This window comes from Salvelinus alpinus, chromosome 36 (assembly GCF_045679555.1).
Source record: "Salvelinus alpinus chromosome 36, SLU_Salpinus.1, whole genome shotgun sequence".
Taxonomy (NCBI): domain Eukaryota; kingdom Metazoa; phylum Chordata; class Actinopteri; order Salmoniformes; family Salmonidae; genus Salvelinus; species Salvelinus alpinus.
In genome coordinates, this window is record NC_092121.1 from 6,195,842 (window position 1) to 6,214,059 (window position 18,218).

The 18,218-nt window shown below is 43.9% G+C and overlaps 1 protein-coding gene across 4 annotated transcripts; it reads right to left on the reverse strand.

The window, feature by feature from the left end:
* Positions 1 to 646: 646 nt before the first annotated feature.
* Positions 647 to 17,689, reverse strand: LOC139565517 (glycylpeptide N-tetradecanoyltransferase 1-like). 4 transcript variants are annotated; one of them, XM_071385928.1, is made up of 12 exons: positions 17,512 to 17,689; positions 10,260 to 10,365; positions 9,833 to 9,977; positions 4,971 to 5,089; positions 4,694 to 4,785; positions 4,375 to 4,491; positions 4,019 to 4,189; positions 3,773 to 3,881; positions 3,451 to 3,621; positions 3,012 to 3,179; positions 2,164 to 2,301; positions 647 to 1,860 (listed from the first exon to the last, which is right to left on the reverse strand). In XM_071385928.1, exons 1-12 carry the CDS (start codon positions 17,619 to 17,621, stop codon positions 1,840 to 1,842), a joined length of 1,467 nt encoding a protein of 488 aa, XP_071242029.1. In that variant the 5' UTR covers positions 17,622 to 17,689; the 3' UTR covers positions 647 to 1,839. The 4 variants fall into 4 exon arrangements, with proteins under 4 accessions (XP_071242029.1, XP_071242027.1, XP_071242028.1 ...); XM_071385926.1 differs by having other exon boundaries at positions 10,254 to 10,365; XM_071385927.1 differs by having other exon boundaries at positions 10,260 to 10,368; positions 17,512 to 17,647.
* Positions 17,690 to 18,218: the final 529 nt, after the last annotated feature.

The following is an 18,218-nucleotide window of genomic DNA, read 5'->3' on the forward strand; positions in this document are numbered from 1 at the left end:
TGGTGGGGTTATGGTATGGGCAGGCATAAACTACGGACGACGAACAAATGCATTTTATCGATGGCAATTTGAATGAACAAAAATACCATAAGATCCTGAGGCCCATTTTTTATAAGGTATCTGTCACCAACAGATGCATATCTGTATTCCCAGTCATGTGAAATCCATAGATGAGGGCCTACTGAATTTATTTCAATTGACTGATTTCCTTATATGAACTGTAACTCAGTAAATGAAATTGTTGCATGTTGCATTTATATTTTTGTTCAGTATACATCCATTTTGGAAACTGGTGCAGTGACTAGAAAGATGATTGTAGTCTGCAACCATTTGAGCCAACTCAAAAACAACATCTCTTAAGTTTAGTAAAGGGAGATGTTTAAACCCACTTCATGTTAAATTCCTTTGAATGTTATAACCTTTATGTCTGCACTAAAATAGCAAACTCAAACGGCTCATGGGAAATTATTTACAGAACAACAAATACAAGTATAACAAGAATCCAAATTAATTGTTTTGACGTCACACCTCTTATTAAGTAGAATTTGACCACAAAGGGGTGATGGGTAAGGCAGAAGTAACCCAGTGAATATCCTCATGATAAACTAAAGGATAGAAATCACCTGAGAGCAACCATTACAAAACCTCACAGCAACTTCTATATTTTATTTTGCACAAAAATTCCCCTGCATCTTCACATTTGTTTTCCTGCATCATAAAACCACGAGACCCGTTTTTCATTTCGGTTTGCATCCCATCCAACACTCTACATAAAAACAAAAAGTTTACTTGGGTGTTACCCAGCCCCCTCCCTGGCCCAGGTCCCCAAAATCCTTGACAGTTTTGATTCTCAATTTCAGAGGTGTTACACCCACAAACAGTATCCAGTCCCTTCCGTGCCCCCTCTCAGCAGCCCCCACCCAACCATTCCCCTACTCCAGATATCTGCTCTCCCGGCCGCAACGTTAAAAAAAGAAAAGAAAAAAAGAAGTCCAAACTACTCCAAATTGTTAAGTTCTTGTTGACAGCTATTCCATTTAACGGTCATCGTTGTATTTTCTTCTGAACAGGGCTTCTAAATGGATCACGGCAGTTAGTACAGATAGGATCAAAAAAATATATTAATAAAAAAATAAAAAATATAAAGGACAAAACCCCTCAATCAGCTGTGTACAGTCAACTCTAGAACGCCTACAGTGAAGACAATTGAGGGGTTGATAGTAAATCTGCAGGTTCAAGCCTCAATAGCGCGAGAAAAAAAAAAAAAACGGACAGAAGCCCTTGTCTTGTGTCCACTTTGGATATTAATTACCTTATTTTTTTTGTTTAGTTGTTCTTCCTTTGAAATGTTGTTGATTTTTAGAGAGAAAAATCTAAACACTTTACTTTTGGGATGATGAGATTTGTTTCGAAAAAGCACATCGCACACATGAAGGAAAAGAAAATGTTAGCATCTAGTGAGTATGTGTTAGTATCATTTTCCTGTCATGTTTGTCTTACTGTACATGTATGTTGTGTAGTTACGTGTGTGTGTTATATAGCGAATTGTGCAGTGTGTATAAGATATCTGGTACAATCATGACAGACTTCAGTTGGGATGGTAACTAAAATGGCTTAAGGTCCATGTGATGGGAGGGAGAGAGAGCGTGGAGTGTGGAGAAGGACCAACTCCCCCGACTCCCTGCCTGGCAGCGGTAGTGCAGGTCAAAGTTCAAAGGTCAAGAAATAAAAATGGGCGGTGGGTTCTTTCCAGGAAGTCCATCGGTCCATCTGTCAGGTGGTCAGTGCGTCGTGTGGTCTCCTGGCCTAACTGTGACGCTCGGGGGGTGAAGAGGGATGTCACTGTAGTACTAAGCCAACCTGTGAACCACAGAAAATGGAAGCTTATGATAGTTTCACCAGAAGTTAAAATGAGAACCCAGATGATGACATCTGTGAGGCCGATAGCAAGATAATCAAGTCAATGGTTCCCTCCCTCTCTCATAACACTTCCTCCTTTTGTATCAGAAAAAGAAACAACTACAGTACAGTCTAGGTATCACAAAACACTGTTTCAATATCATCATATTACCATGAATAATTTATATCAATGTGAAAAAGAGTCACCGCTCCAGGAACGGACTGAACTATCAGTAAATATGAACTACGGGCATCATGACGCACCTTCTCCGATCCCATGCTAGGACACTTCCAATTGTACAGATAATACTGTAGATTCCCGTCTCCGATGCCAAACTTGAGCTTCTCCAGGAAAGTCTTATTCTCCATCAGGTCCAGTGCATTGAAAACATCAAACCCTTTCTGGATATTGACAATAGATATGGAGGAGAGAGGGGGATGTGGAGAGAGATGGGGGAAAGGGATTGAGTTCAAGATGAATTATTCACTGAGTACACAAAACATTAAGAACACTTGCTCTTTCCATGACAGACTGAGCAGGTGAATCCAGGTGAAAACTATGATCACTTATTGATGTCCCTTGTTAAATCCACTTCAAATCAGTGTAGATGAAGGGGAGGAGACAGGTTAAAATGATTTAAAGTTGAGACAACTAAGATATGGATTGTGTGTGTGTGCCATTCAGAGGGTGAATGAGCAAGACAAAAGATTTAAGTGCCTTTGAACGGGGTATGGTAGTAGGTAACAGGCGCACCAGTTTGTGTCAAGAACTGCAATGCTGCTGCATTTTTCACGCTCAACAGTTTCCCGTGTGTATCAAGCATGGTCCACCACCCAAATGACATCCAACCAACTTTGACAACTGCGGGAAGTATTGGAGTCAACATGGGCCAGCATCCCTGTGGAACGCATTCGACACCTTGTACAGCCGATGACCCGACAAATTGAGGCTGTTCTGAGAGCAAAAAAGTGGGGGTGCAACTCAATATTAGGAAAGTGTTCCTAATGTTTGGTATACTCGGTGTAAACAGTCAATATTTGACATTGTACCCAAATCCAACTCCCATTTGACCTCCAACCCCCAGCCGCCTGAACCAAGAGAAACAACTCACCGACTTGGCCAGAATGAGTGCGTCAGACATCAGGTCCAACAGGGTGGTGGTGGTATGCACGTTGTAGAAGGAGTAGGCTGCCTTGAGGCTGCGGTGCACTGGATGGTTCATGATAGTAGATGGGAGCGTGTAGAAGCTCAGGAAGTCCGTCACCTTGCCCCCAGAGGTCTGCCACAGGGAGGGAAAACATATCCTCCAACTTAACATTCACTCCATTTTAGATGTGTGTGAAATGCATTTGCAGAGCTCTGAAGGTGACATAAGGTGAACAATGTTGTCTAGAGGTAGAAGAGTCTACAAAGGGTATCTGGATAGGTGTCCATATATGGTAATGTGTAACGGTCTACTCAGTGTATACCATTTACTAGGTGTGTAAGGTGTTGCAATGTGCAATGTTATAGGTGTCTACGGTAGTGTACATTTTAACAATGGTACTGACCACGACCAGGTAGGTGTCGATGATGTTCTCCTGGGGAAGCAGCCAGTGCTCCACCTCCTCGGGGCTCATGACGGGGGCCAGGTGGAACTGGCTCAGGTACTCCAGGAGCAGGCGATGCACCGCCGGAACATCCTTCCTGGTCATTGGCCGCAAGCCAGACGTCTTTGGGGCCTGGAGAGAAGGAGACGGAAGGTCATCCCTTTCAATGGAGAGTTTCACGTCAACACAATAGACATTTCAAATAGAGGCATCAGGTGACGGCTGGGCGGTCGGGTGTGGTGCAGAGGATAGCCGCTAGATGGCGCTTTGCTCACTGACTCACCTCATTCAGACGGTACAGCTTCATGGTGCGCTGCATAGTCATGTTCCGGCTCAGGTGAGAGAACTTCACCTCGATCAGCTTGCGTGGGTTCAGCGAGCGATGCCAGTACCTATACAGACGATAACAGATCACTTTTCGCTTACTTTGTTTTTGTGTTTACGAGCATATGAATTTGGTTGGATGGGTATCTGTCTGGTGTGGGTGTAGTGTGGTGTGGTGTGGTTGGTGCGTCTCTCAGTGACCCACCTGCAGGTGCCCACGGGTTTGGGCAGTACCACGCCAGCGGTGTAGACAGCCTGGAAGATGCCCTTCAGGTTGACCCGTCTAGTGATCTCTCGGATCAGGACTGGCGCTACCCGCTTGGAGCGCAGCTTCTTGTGGACGCACAGGAAGTTGATCTCCACCATCTTCTTATCTCTAAATGACAAAAACAGTCTAAAGTGAGTAAGGCCTCAATGTCTGACTCCTTACAGCAAATTAACACAAGAAATTATATAATCAAGGAACAAATATTACATTCCTATTGTTAGCTTTATTAAAATACTACAGTGTTTGGGAGTAACAAAAGTGTGTGAACAAGAGCATGATGCATATTCACTGACTGGTCATAGATGCGGATGTTGGCAGGGATGGCACTGATGAAGCCCACCAGCTTCTGGTTGGAGTTCACCCTCACCCCACAGTGCCACTGGGGCAGCCAGCCTGGGGGACGCAGAGCCCTGTGGGAGAGACATCACAATTACAGCTCAGTTCCCAACTATGACAGAAAACACGAGGGCCAAGTTTTGCTGGTCAGAAAAAAACTCCTGCCTTTAAAAGATAACACATCTAACATAAGAGAGATATCTATTGAAAGAGATTGTTACATAAATGAGACAAGCTGAGCAACAAAGGTGACGTAGCTAAGTAATAAAAAGTTACCAGAGCAGGAACTCTGGGGAGTAGTCGAAGCGGAACATGTTGTCATCATCCTCCACGTAGTTCTCATTGAGCAGAGTGTACAGCTCCTTCAGCTAAGAGGAGGAAGAGGAAGAGACTGAGCAACGACTGAAAGGTCTAGGGTTAAATTAAGTAGGGTAAAGTGGGGTCAGCTGATGGAATAACCACCAACCAAAAGTGAAGTATTTTGATTGCAATCGCTATATTGTTTTTGGGACACTCAGTCTGGGGTGGAGGGGTTGTAGAGAAGCCGCCTCACCACAGCGGCATCGCCCAGGTCCAAGGCGTCCCACGTGAAGCCTGGAGGAAGACTGTAGGGCACCTCCCGGATGTTGTCTTTGTCAGGCTCGATGGAACCGTGCGATGTCACCATCTCCCCTAAGGTTAACAACAAAACGCAATGTAAGAGGATATTAGCAATCTGCATATTCAACGTAACTATACAAAGCATAACATTTATTTTATTTAACCAGGCAAGTCAATTAAGAACAAATTCTTATTTTACAATGACGGCCTACCCCGGCCAAACCCTCCCCTAATCCGGACGACGCTGGGGCAATTGTGCGCCACCCCGTGACTCCCGATCACGGCTGGTTGTGATACAGCCCGGGATCGAACCAGGGTCTGTAGTGACGCCTCTAGCACTGAGATGCAGAGCCTTAGAGCGCAACGCCACTTGGGAGCCATCATAGTAGGTTTAATCCAAAAACAAAGAGGCCAATTGGACTATTCATATCAAATCTCCTCAGGTCACTAGTCCTTTCTGGGAAAAAAAAAAAATCATAGGCCTATTTTAACAAAGAAAAAGCCTTGTCTAAATTAAATCATTTACGTGACATTTCTACACAGAGTGAGTTATTATTTAAGAAACAAATCTTAGGCAAATTTTAACAATGAAAAGCCTGTCTAAAATGTAATAAACATAAACAAAACATGCAGTGTTGGTCCCATGAGCTGAAATAAAAGATCCCAGAAATGTTTCATATGCACAAAAAGCTTATTTCTCTCAAATGTTGTGCACAAATGTTTACATCCCTGTTATTGAGCATTTCTCCTTTGCCAAGATAATCCATCCACCTGACAGGTGTGGCATATAAATAAGCTGATAAACAGCATGATCATTACACAGGAGAACCTTGCGCTGGGGACAATAAAATTACACTCAAATGTGCAGTTTTGTTACACAACACAATGCCACAGATGTCTCAAGTTGAGGGAGTGTGCAATTGGCCTGCTGACTGCAGGAATGTCCACCAGAGATGTTGCCAGAATAATGAATATTAATTTCTCTACCATAAGTACAACGCAATGGTAGAAAACGACACTGTAGTTAAAGAATTTGGCAGTTCATTCAAATCGGCCTCACAACCGCAGACCACGTGTAACCACGTCAGCCCAGGACATCCACATCTGGCTTCTTCACCTGCAGAATCATCCGAGACCAGCCACCCAGACAGCTGATGAAACTGGGTTTGAACAAATCATTTCTGCAAATGGTCAGAAAAAGTCTCAGGGAAGCTCATCTGCGTGCTCGTCGTCCTTACCAGGGTCTTCACCTGACAGCAGTTCGGCGTCGTAACCGACTTCAGTGGGAAAATGCTCACCTTCGATGGCCACTGGCAAGCTGGAGAAGGGTGCTCTTCACGGATGAATCCCCGTTTCAACTGAACCAAGCAGATGACGTGTATGGCGTCAAATGGGCCAGCGATTTGCTCATGTCAACGTTGTGAACAGTGCCCCATGGTGGCTATGGGATTTTGGTATGAGCAGGCATAAGCTACAGACAATGAATAATTGCATTTTAGTGATGGCAATTTGAATGCACAGATATACCGTGACGATATCCTGAGGCCCATTGTCATGCCATTCAGCCACACCACCATCACCTCATGTCTCAGCATGATAATGCACGGCCCGATCTGTACACAATTCCTGGAAGCTGAAAAATGTCCCAATTCTTCCATGGCCTGCATACTCACCAGACATGTCACCCATTAAGCATGTTTGGGATGCTCTGGATCAACGTGTACGACAGTGTATTCCAGTTCCCGCCAATATTCATCAACTTCGCAAAGCCATTGAAGAGGAGCAGGACACCATTGCACAGGCCAAACAGCAGCCTGATCTCTATGCGAAGGAGACGTGGCACGCTACATGAGGCAAATTGTGGTCAGACCAGATATTGACTGGTTCTGGTCCACACCCCTACTTACATACACTGAAAAAAGTATATAAAACGCAATATGCAGCAATTTCTAAATTGCTACACACAAGGACCCACCATGACATTTTAAATTCTTAATTCCATAAAACCACCTTTTCAATGTCGTTTTTATGACGTGCGACCCATAAAATGACAACGTAGCCAACACGGGTTTCACGCTTCTGTTATTATTGTCAGCCAATCAACGTGGCACTAGCTTTGTGTGTAGCAAGCAACATGGGAGATTAGAGACCAATACGAAATGGAATTCAAATTACAAAATTAAGTTAGCTAAATTTTGTTACATTACAGCTTTATTCTAAAATAGATTCAATTGTTTTTGATTTTTTTCATCAATCTACACACAATACCCCATAATGACAAAGCAAAAACAGGTTGAGAAATGTAGAACATTTATTTAAAAAATACATAAGTATTCAGACCCATTGGTATGCGACTCGAAATTGAGCTCAGGTGCATCCGGTTTCCATTGAGCATCCTTGAGATGTTTCTACAACTTGATTGGAGTCCACCTGTGGTAAATTCAATTGATTGGACATGATTTGGAAAGGCACACCTGTCTATATAAAGGTCCCACAGTTGACAGAGCATGTCAGAGCAAAAACCAAGCCATGAGGTCGAAGGAATTGTCCGTAGAGCTCCAAAACAGCAATGTGTCGAGGCACAGATCTGGGGAAGGGTACCAAAAAATGTCTGCAGCAGGTACGGTCCCCAAGAGCACAGTGGCCTCCATCATTCTTAAATGCAAGAAATTTGGAACCACCAAGACTCTTCCTAGAGCTGGCCGCCTGGCCAAACGGAGCAATCGGTGGAGAAGGGCCTTGGTCATGGAGGGGACTAAGAACCCGATGGTCAATCGGACAGAGCTACGGAGTTCCTCTGTGTAGATCGGAGAACCTTCCAGAAGGACAACCATCTCTGCAGCACTCCACCAATCAGGCCTTTATGGTAGAGTGGCCAGACGGAAACCACTCCTCAGTAAAAAGCCCATTTGGAGATTGCTCTCAGACCATGAGAAATAACATTCTCTTGTCTGATGAAACCAAGTTTGAATTCTTTGTCCTGAATGCCAAGCGTCATGTCTGGAAGAAACCTGGCACCATCCCTATGGTGAAGCATTGTGGTAGCAGCATCATGCTGTGGGGATGTTTTTCAGCTGCAGGGACTGGGAGATTAGTCAGGATTGAGGGAAAGATGAACGGAGCAAATCACACAGAGTTCCTTGATGAAAAACTGTTCCAGAGTGCTCAGGACCTCAGACTGAGGCGAAGGTCCACCTTCCCACAGGACTGGCTTCGGGACAAGTCTCTGAACGTTCTTGAGTGGCCCAGCCAGAGCCCAGACTTGAACCTGATCGAACATCTCTGGAGAGACCTGAAAATAGCTGTGCAGCGACGCTCCCCATTCAACCTGACAGAGCTTGAGAGAATCTGCAGAGAAGAATGGGAGAAACTCCCCAAATACACGTGTGCCAAGATTGTAGCGTCATAACCAAGAAGCTTCGAGGCTGTAATCGCTGCCAAAGGTGCTTCAACAAAGTAAAGGGTCTGAATACTTATGTAAATGTGATATTTCAATTTCTAAAAACCTGGTTTTGCGTCGTCGTTATGGGTAATTGATGAGGAAAAAAACGATTTAATACATTTTAGAATAAGGCTGTAACATAAGAAAATGTGAAAAAAGTCAAAAGGTCTGAACACTTTCCGAATGCACTGTAGCTAGCTAAGAGTTAGCTGGCTAACATAGCTAGCCTCTTTACATCGAATTGATGCAGTCAAGACAGGCACTACCAGATGGGATGATAGACAAACGTGTAGATGCCTTGGGTTATCTAACTAGGGCAAGTGTGTATGGGTACTGTCTCTCTCCTGTGTCAAACACACCGACCCCTGACTATCCCCCGCACTGCTGCATGCAAGCGAAGCGGCACCTCTCTCCCAAGTCGTGCAGGCTGCGAAGCAAGCCAGTTCGTAAATTGAAACATATATTATTTTTTAAATATACATTATTTTGCCTATCCGGATAAATGTCATGATATTACTTGAATAGTGAAATTCTTTCAAATGCCCATCCAGTCACTAGGGATTCATCTTTTCCTGAAAATCTACCAAGTTTCAATATTGGGAATAATTCATATTCATCCGGACTCCCGAACTTGTGACATGGTCTGTCAAAAACAATCAACATATTCGGATAAATAAGGGGGGGGGGGGGGGGGGGGAATTCAGAAGTGCCCATTTAAAGCATTTAAATCCAAGATATGGTCACTCAGGGTTCTCCCAAAATAAGACTGTCACTGCGCCACTATGTAAAGGTTTCTAAGCAAGTGAAACTGATATTTAGTAATGATAGAGTAACTGATCGTCAATGACATTATTTTGAATTGCGAAACAGGCCCTTCATAAATTCAGAGCATTATGTTCCTGAATGAATTCAGCGCATTTCAGCAGTAGGCCTAGGCTCTCGACCCAGAGCGCACCCAGGACACCCAGAGCGCACCCAGGACACCCAGAGCGCACCCAGGACACACAGAGCGCACCCAGGACACACAGAGCGCACCCAGGACACACAGAGCGCACCCAGGACACCCAGAGCGCACCCAGGACACCCAGAGCGCACCCAGGACACCCAGAGCGCACCCAGGACACCCAGAGCGCACCCAGGACACACAGAGCGCACCCAGGACACACAGAGCGCACCCAGGACACACAGAGCGCACCCAGGACACACAGAGCGCACCCAGGACACACAGAGCGCACCCAGGACACACAGAGCGCACCCAGGACACACAGAGCGCACCCAGGACACACAGAGCGCATTGCGAGTAGGCCATAGCGTTGTCAAATCCCTACAGTGAGGTTCTGGAGACATTTTGGTACCCCTGCAAAATGTCATACCTAGCTTGGGGACGGGCTGTGTGTCCCAGAACTGGTAGCTGCGTCGGCTTGCCTCCTCCATGGTTTTGGCAGGGCCCTGGCCTACAGAGAACAGTTCAATGGCCTTTTGGATCTCCTGCAGCTTATCAGCAGGCAGCGAGTTCACCTGTGTGTAGAGAGAGAGAGAAAAGAGAGTAATGTAGGGTTGAAAAGGAAACAAATTGTCAAATGCAAAACAACAATCCTTCACAGACATTCAAAAACACACCCACTAATCTCCATTCAATTTTTTTGAGGCCGTTTTCAAAAGTTACAGAACAATAAGTCAATGTCGGTCCTTCTAGAACTCCTCTCTCTCTCTCTAAGGAACAGAGGGACACAAACAAAGCAAAAACATTTGCCCCCACTCACTCACTCATGTAGCCTACACACATGTACATACATCTACCTTGCCTAGCGGATCCTCCTCCGCAGGTTCTTTAGTTGCCCCAGACTTCTTCTTCTTTTTGTTTTTCTTCTTCTTGGCACCGCTGTCATCTCCCTGGCCCTTGTCACTACCATAGGACAACAACAACAAAAAAACATGTAACTATAAGACTTTCCATAGGCCAGGAGCGTGCCACAACTGTTTCAGCCCTCTTCATTACCAACCTAAAATACCCAGCATCTTATAAGATATGTTGGAAACAAGCATGTGGTGACCTTTTGTCCCAAATACAGATAACTTACAGTTTATCCCTAAGCTAATTTAAATTGGTTGGAGTTATTCCTCCATCCCCTGATCACCGAGGACTCTAGAAAAGCCCCCACCCTGAGGCCCATTTCCTGGGCAGGACAGGGAGACAGCAGTATACTTACAAGAACGGGATGATGGGATGATCCCATTAGCGCCCAAGGGGGGAGTGAGGCTATGGACTGGCCTGTATTTGTAACACCAGGACAGATGGTAAATCACATGACCCCGGGGGGAGTGTGTGTGGCTATGCGTGTCTGTGTGTGTATGAGGGATGTTAAGGGGACACTGACAGGAACAATAGACGACCAACCATTCAATGGCTTATTCGACAGGCTTCCATTCCAGCAGTCGAGCCTAACTACCATCCAGAACCATTCACCCTTTCATTTCATTTAGCTAACTAGCGTTAGCTATCAAATATTCATGTTAACTTATTTAGCTACCTAGCAGGGTTCCAGACGCTCACATACACGCTGACATCAAGCCACACAAGGGCTGTAATCCACACCCAGTTGAAATAGGTTGTTGTTGATTGTTGGCAGAACCAATAGCTTCGATGCAACCAAGAGAGTTTTGACAATGGTTGCATCCCAGCTAAACAAATAGCTACATGTCACTATATGGTTAGGTCAACCCCGCAATTTACAGAAGGAACGTTAAGAGCAGTTACTTACATTTTCTTCTGGCAAAAATGACGCTCACATCGGTGCTCTAGAAAGACGCCTGTGTTTCCGACTTGGAATTCCAAGATGGATGACACTTCAAAATGTTTTTCCCCCAGTCGGAGCTCGTTTCCAAATGTCATACCCCCCAAGTTCCCAGTTGTCTTGAATGCACTGAAGTCTGAGATTTCCGGCATCAAGTGTATCACTCATGTCAGACAGCTGTCACCTAGCTTAACTTGGTCATTCCATATATGCAGTGCTTTTTGGACCTCATATATGCGGTGCTTTTTTTGGGGGGGGGGGGGGTATTTTTTCCCCCGTGCATTCTATCAAAAAAATATTTTGGTCAAACTCAGGCACTTATTTTTTGGGGTGCATTTTCCAACTAACAGCGTGGAACCAAACTGGGTGGAAGTTTGGAACACAAATTAGCCATAGCGCTCTGAGTGAGCAAGATTGAGCTAGTATAATGGTGAACACTTGAACAGGATTTTAACTTCTCTATCAAACATATGAAAAGTGGTTAATTTTCTGTATAACTTAGCCTAACGCCATACCCAAACCTGACGCACACAAATGTATTTTGTCCCACCCACACCAAACGCGATCACGACACGCAGGTTGAAATATCAAAAACTCTGAACCAGTTATATTAATCTGGGGACAGGTTGAAAAGCATTACACATTTATGGCAATTTAGCTAGCTAGCTTGCAGTTGCTAGCTAATTTTGTCCTATTTAGCTAGCTTGCTGTTGCTAGCTAATTTGTCCTATTTAGCTAGCTTGCAGTTGCTAGCTAATTTGTCCTATTTAGCTAGCTTGCAGTTGCTAGCTAATTTGTCCTATTTAGCTAGCTTGCTGTTGCTAGCTAATTTGTCATAGGATATAAACGTTATTGTTATTTTACCTGAAATGCCCAAGGTCCTCTACTCCGACAATTAATCCACAAATAAAACGGTCAACCGAATCGTTTCTAGTCATCTCTCCTCCTTCCAGGCTTTTTCTTCTTTGGACTTTATATGGCATCTTTAGATTGGCATCTAACTTTCATAATAAAAGGTGTATTACCACGACCGACCGACGTCAGTTCATCTTTTAATCACCCATGTAGGTATAACCAATGAGGAGATGGCACGTGGGTATCTGCTTCTATAAACCAATGAGGAGATGGGAGAGGCAGGACTTGCACCGCGTTCAGCATCACAAATAGAACTGACTTATATTTTAGAGCCTGGCAACGCAGACGCTTGTTGGCGCACGCGAGCAGTGTGGCTGCAATGATTGAATAACATGTATGTGTATATTTATTTTGTAATGTGAGCAGTGTGGTCAGCATGTGTGGTCGTCTGAGACACCTAAAGATCGGAAAGCTGCCGCGGTCATACCCCTCTTCAAAGGGGGAGAGACCCAAACTGTTAGACCTATATCCATCCTGCCCTGCCTTTCTAAGTCTTGGAAAGCCAAGTTAACAAACAGATCACCGACCATTAAAAAAAAAAAAACACAATACCTTCTCCACTATGCAATCTGGTTTCCGAGATGGTCATGGGTGCGCACCTCAGCCACCTTCAAGGTCCTAAAAATATCATAACCGCCATCGATAAAAGACAGTACTGTGCAGCCGTCATCATCGACCTGACCAAGGCTTTCGACTCAGTCAATCACCGCATTCTTATCGGCAGACTCAATAGCCTTGGTTTCTCAAATGACTGCCTCGCCAGGTTCCCCAACTACTTCTCAGATAGAGTTCAGTGTGTCAAATCGGAGGGCCTGTATTCCGGACCTCTGGCAGTCTTTATGGGGGTGCCACAGGGTTCAATTCTCAGGACGACGACTATTTTCTCTGTATAGAGTTGAAGTCGGAAGTTTACATACACCATAGCCAAATACATTTAAACTCAGTTTCACTTTTTTTTTTTTTACCCCCGTTTCTCCCCAATTTTTCGTGGTATCCAATCGCTAGTAATTACTATCTTGTCTCATCGCTACAACTCCCGTACAGGCTCGGGAGAGACGAAGGTCGAAAGCCATGCGTCCTCCGAAGCACAACCCAACCAAGCCGCACTGCTTCTTTAACACAGCGCGCCTCCAACCCGGAAGCCAGCCGCACCAATATGTCGGAGGAAACACCATGCACCTGGCTCCCTTGGTTAGCGCGCACTGCGCCCGGCCCGCCACAGGAGTCGCTGGAGCGCGATGAGACAAGGATATCCCTACCGGCCAAACCCTCCCTAACCCGGACGACGCTAGGCCAATTGTGCGTCGCCCCACGGACCTCCCGGGTCGCAACAGAGCCTGGGCGCGAACCCAGAGACTCTGGTGGCACAGCTAGCGCTGCGATGCAGTGCCCCAGACCACTGCGCCACCCGGGAGGCCCCAGTTTTTCACAATTTCTGACATTTTATCTTTGTAAAAACTCAAAATAAGAGAGAACTATTTATTTCAGCTTTAATTTCTTTCATCATATTCCCAGTGTGTCAGAAGTTTACATACACTCAATTAGTATTTGGTAGCGTTGCCTTTAAATTGTTTAACATGGATCAGACGTTTCGGGTAGCCTTCCACAAGCTTCCCACAATAAGTTGGGTGAATTTTGGCCCATTCCTCCTGACAAGGCTGGTGTAACTGAGTCAGAGTGGTAGGCCTCCTTGCTCGCACACGCTTTTCAGTTCTGCCCACACATTTTCTATAGGATTGAGGCCAGGGCTTTGTGATGGCCACTCCAATACCTTGACTTTGTTGTCCTTAAGCGATTTTGCCACAACTTTAGAAGTATGCTTGGGGTCATTGTCCATTTGGAAGACCCATTTGCGACCAAGCTTTAACTTCCTGACTGATGTCTTGTGACGTTGCTTCAATATATCCACATAATTTTGATGCCATCTATTTTGTGAAGTGCACCAGTCCCTCCTGCAGCAAAGAACCCCCACAACATGATCCTGTGACCCCCGTGCTTCACGGTTGGGATGGTGTGCTTCGGTTTGCAAGCCTCCCCCTTTTTCCTCCAAACATAATGATGGTCATTATGGCCAAACAGTTACATTTTTGTTTAATCAGACCAGAGGACATTTCTCCAAAAAGTACGATCTTTGTCCCCATGTGCAGTTGCAAACCGTAGTATTGCTTTTATGGCGGTTTTGGAGCAGTGGCTTCCTCCTTGCTGAGCGGCCTTTCAGGTTATGTCGATATAGGACTCGTTTTACTGTGGATATAGATACTTTTGTACTTGTTTCCTCCAGCATCTTCACAAGGTCCTTTGCTGTTGTTCTGGGATTGAGTTGCACTTTTCGCACCAAAGAACACATCTCCTTCCTGAGCGGTATGACGGCTGTGTGGTCCCATGGTGTTTATACTTGCGTACTATTGTTTGTAAAGATGAACGTGGCACCTTCAGGCGTTTGGTAATTGCTCCCAAGGATGAACCAGACTTGTGGAGGTCTACAATGTTTTTTCTGAGGTCTTGGCTGATTTCTTTTGATTTTCCCATGATGTCAAGCAAAGAGGCACTGAGTTTGAAGGTAGGCCTTGAAATGCATCCACAGGTACACCTCCAATTGACTCAAATGACGTCAATTAGCCTATCAGAAGCTTCTAAAGCCATGACCACATTTTCTGGAATTCTCCAAGCTGTTTAAAGGCACAGTCAACTTAGTGTATGTAAACGTCTGACCCACTGGAATTGTGATACAGTGAATTATAAGTGAAATAATCTGTCTGTAAACAATTGTTGGAAAAATTACTTGTGTCATGCACAAAGTAGATGTCCTAACCGACTTGCCAAAACTATAGTCTGTTAACAAGACATTTGTGGAGTGGTTGAAAAACGAGTTTTAATGACTCCAACCTGAGTGTATGTAAACTTCCGACTTCAACTGTATATCAATGATATCAATGATGTCGCTCTTGCTGCTGGTGATTCTCTGGTGATTCTCTGATCCACCTCTATGCAGACGACACCATTCTGTATACATCTGGCCCTCCTTTGGACACTGTTAAAAAACCTCCAAACGAGTTTCAATGTCAAACACTCTTTCCGTGGCCTCCAACTGCTCTTAAATGCTAGTAAAACTAAATGCATGCTCTTCAACCGATTGCTGCCCGCACCCACCCGCCCGACTAGCATCACTACTCTGGACGGTTCTGACTTAGAATATGTGGACAACAATAAATACCTAGGTGTCTGGCTAGACTGTAAACTCTCCTTCCAGATTCACATTAAGCATCTCCAATCCAAAATTAAATCTAGAATCAACTTCCTATTTCGCAACAAAGCCTCCTTCACTCATGCTGCCAAACATACCCTCGTAAAACTGACTATCCAACTGATCCTTGACTTCGGCGATGTCATTTACAAAATAGCCTCCAACACTCTACTTAGCAAATTGGATGCAGTCTATCACAGTGCCATCCGTTTTGTCACCAAAGCCCCATATACTACCCACCACTGCGACCTGTATGCTCTCGTTGGCTGGCCCTCGCTACATATTCGTTGCCAAACCCACTGGCTCCAGGTCATCTATAAGTCTTTGCTTGGTAAAGCCCCGCCTTATCTCAGCTCATTGGTCCCCATAGCAACACCTACCCATAGCACGGGCTCCAGCAGGTATATTTCACTGGTCATCCCCAAAGCCAACACCCCTTTTGGCCGCCTTTCCTTCCAGTTCTCTGCTGCCAATGACTGGAACGAATTGCAAAAATCACTTTAGCTGGAGACTTATATATCTCTCTCACTAACTTTAAAGCATCAGCTGTCAGAGCAGCTTACTGATCACTGCACCTGTACACAGCCTATCTGTAAATAGCCCACCCAACTACCTCATCCCCATATTGTTATTTACTTTTTTTGCACCCCAGTATCTCTACTTGCACATCATCTATCACTCCAGTGTTAACGCTAAATTGTAATTATTTCGCCACTATGGCTTATTTATTACCTTACCTCCCTAATCTAACTACATTTGCACACACTGTACGTAGATTTTTCTAATGTGTTATTGACTGTATGTTTGTTTATCCCATGTGTAACTCTGTTGTTGTTTTTGTCGCACCGCTTTACTTTATCTTGGCCAGGTTGCAGTTGTAAATGTTCTCAACTGGCCTACCTGGTTAAATAAAGGTGAAATATATATAATATTTTTTTAATGTAACAGGGTGGAAATTTATGAGTGGGAAATACAGACTAACATGAAACATGGAAAAATAGATAACAAAAATGTGTGTTTATATTGTTGTACCTTTGCACCACAGTTTTCCCACCAAACAAATGATGCAACTTCCTGAATGTGGTGTCATTTTAGAAAGGAGTTGTTTTCTTAAAATGGAGAATTACAACAGACTAACAGGGTGGAATGTGATATCAGGGACACAAAGAAAATATTAAATATTAAATACAATAATCATGAGAAAAAAAACGTTATTGAAATGAGAATTTAACAAGGGCTATAAAATAATGAAGATTTAAAATATTATTATAAGGCTTATATTTCTCATGTAAGTTGATGAATAATGTACAAAATGAATAACATTCCCTTTCAAAGGTCATATTTCTGTGTTAAGGTAAAGTACACCTGACCTTATATTGAAAGCTTTTTGGAATTCACATTTTACACTAAAAATAAGTGACATTTCCTGGGGATAGAAAAGGCACCGCATGGTAGGAATGAGCCAACTATGCTAAAGCGTTTAGCACCTATCATGATGGTGTTGCTGTGATGAAAAGACAGACGATGCATCATTATTTACCTGAATATGTTTGTTATTTTTGACAGACAGCGTCACAACTTCGGGAGTCGGCTAACTAACAGGTCAACGTCGTAAAAGGGCATAGCTGGCTAGCTAGCTAACATTATCAGTTTCGCATTTGACTTAAGACGTTGTATTTAACATTTGGGCGCTGTTCTCTATTCGAAATCAAGTGTTCCAGTTTAATATTGTACTACAATCTGATTTGTGTTGGTCTTCACCGCATAATTGTATGTAATTGATCATAATATGGTTCAATTTCTTGTACAGTGACCAATGGTAGTTAGCTAACGTTATGCCTCGCGATAAAAGCAAAAGGAGGAACAGCATGAAACCCTGCCCATAACAGGAACATAACCAATTTAGATCAAATCAGAGCGAAAAGCTGGCAATAAGTAACGTTAAACCGTTATCACCAATAATCCAAAAGAAAGTGGGAGGGATTAGTTGAATTGGGTTTCTCAAGACCAGCTGAGTTTAGCTTACATCGTATCTTTAAAACGAGCGCAATAGCATGACACATTTTATATCGTGCTACAAATAGGTGTGCACCCTTACCCATCATCAAAGTGATGCTCTTCATTTTCGCAATCACTGCAATGTCCATGGTCTTCTTCTACCTCCTCTTCTTTCTCCGGCTTCGGTGCTGTCTCATTCTCATCCGCCATCTTTAACCAGGAAGTGAAGAACCACCGCGTGCATTCAACGCCTCAAAACAACCTGCGATACTATTGGCCGACTGTTGTGATGCATTCTGGTTCCTGTAGTTATTAATGTGACAGGTTATGTTTTTTTTTTTTTAACACTTTCGAAGCAGGCAAATGGATGCATAGGGCTACGTAAGGAACATGTCCCTAAACAGGACTGAGCCTCAGTTGTCTATTAAACAATGTCACGTAGTTGTGACTCACCCAACGATTTATATATACACTAGGTGACCACTCAGATGTGAGCTATAAATAAAAAATGAAACAATTTAATAAAACAATTTTCCTTAAAGTATTGTTTTTAGAAATGACTAATTTTACTGTTTCCGCCACAACAACAAAATACTTAAATACATGTAATTTGGTCCTTAAAATATTTAATTGTAATACTGTAGAAGTACATTCATTCTTAGTGAGGACTGCTCCTTCTGGGGAGTGCCAATATGACCGATATGACATCAGGGTTTAGATACATCATTAGACTCACCTGTGTTGATATGTTCCATCCATAGACAGTATGGGGGTGCCAGCAAATCTTGACCTGGGTAAAATCATATG

Bases quoted from the DNA above. Each gene is read 5' to 3' on its own strand.
- LOC139565517 (XM_071385925.1), bottom strand. From the start codon at position 17,621: ATGGCGGATGAGAATGAGACAGCACCGAAGCCGGAGAAAGAAGAGGAG. The intron at 10,369-17,511 runs GTAAGGGTGCAC...GTTGTCCTATGG, and splicing joins GAGCATCACTTTGATGATGG to TAGTGACAAGGGCCAGGGAG. The intron at 1,861-2,163 runs GTGCGTCATGAT...TGTGGTTCACAG, and splicing joins CTAGCATGGGATCGGAGAAG to GTTGGCTTAGTACTACAGTG.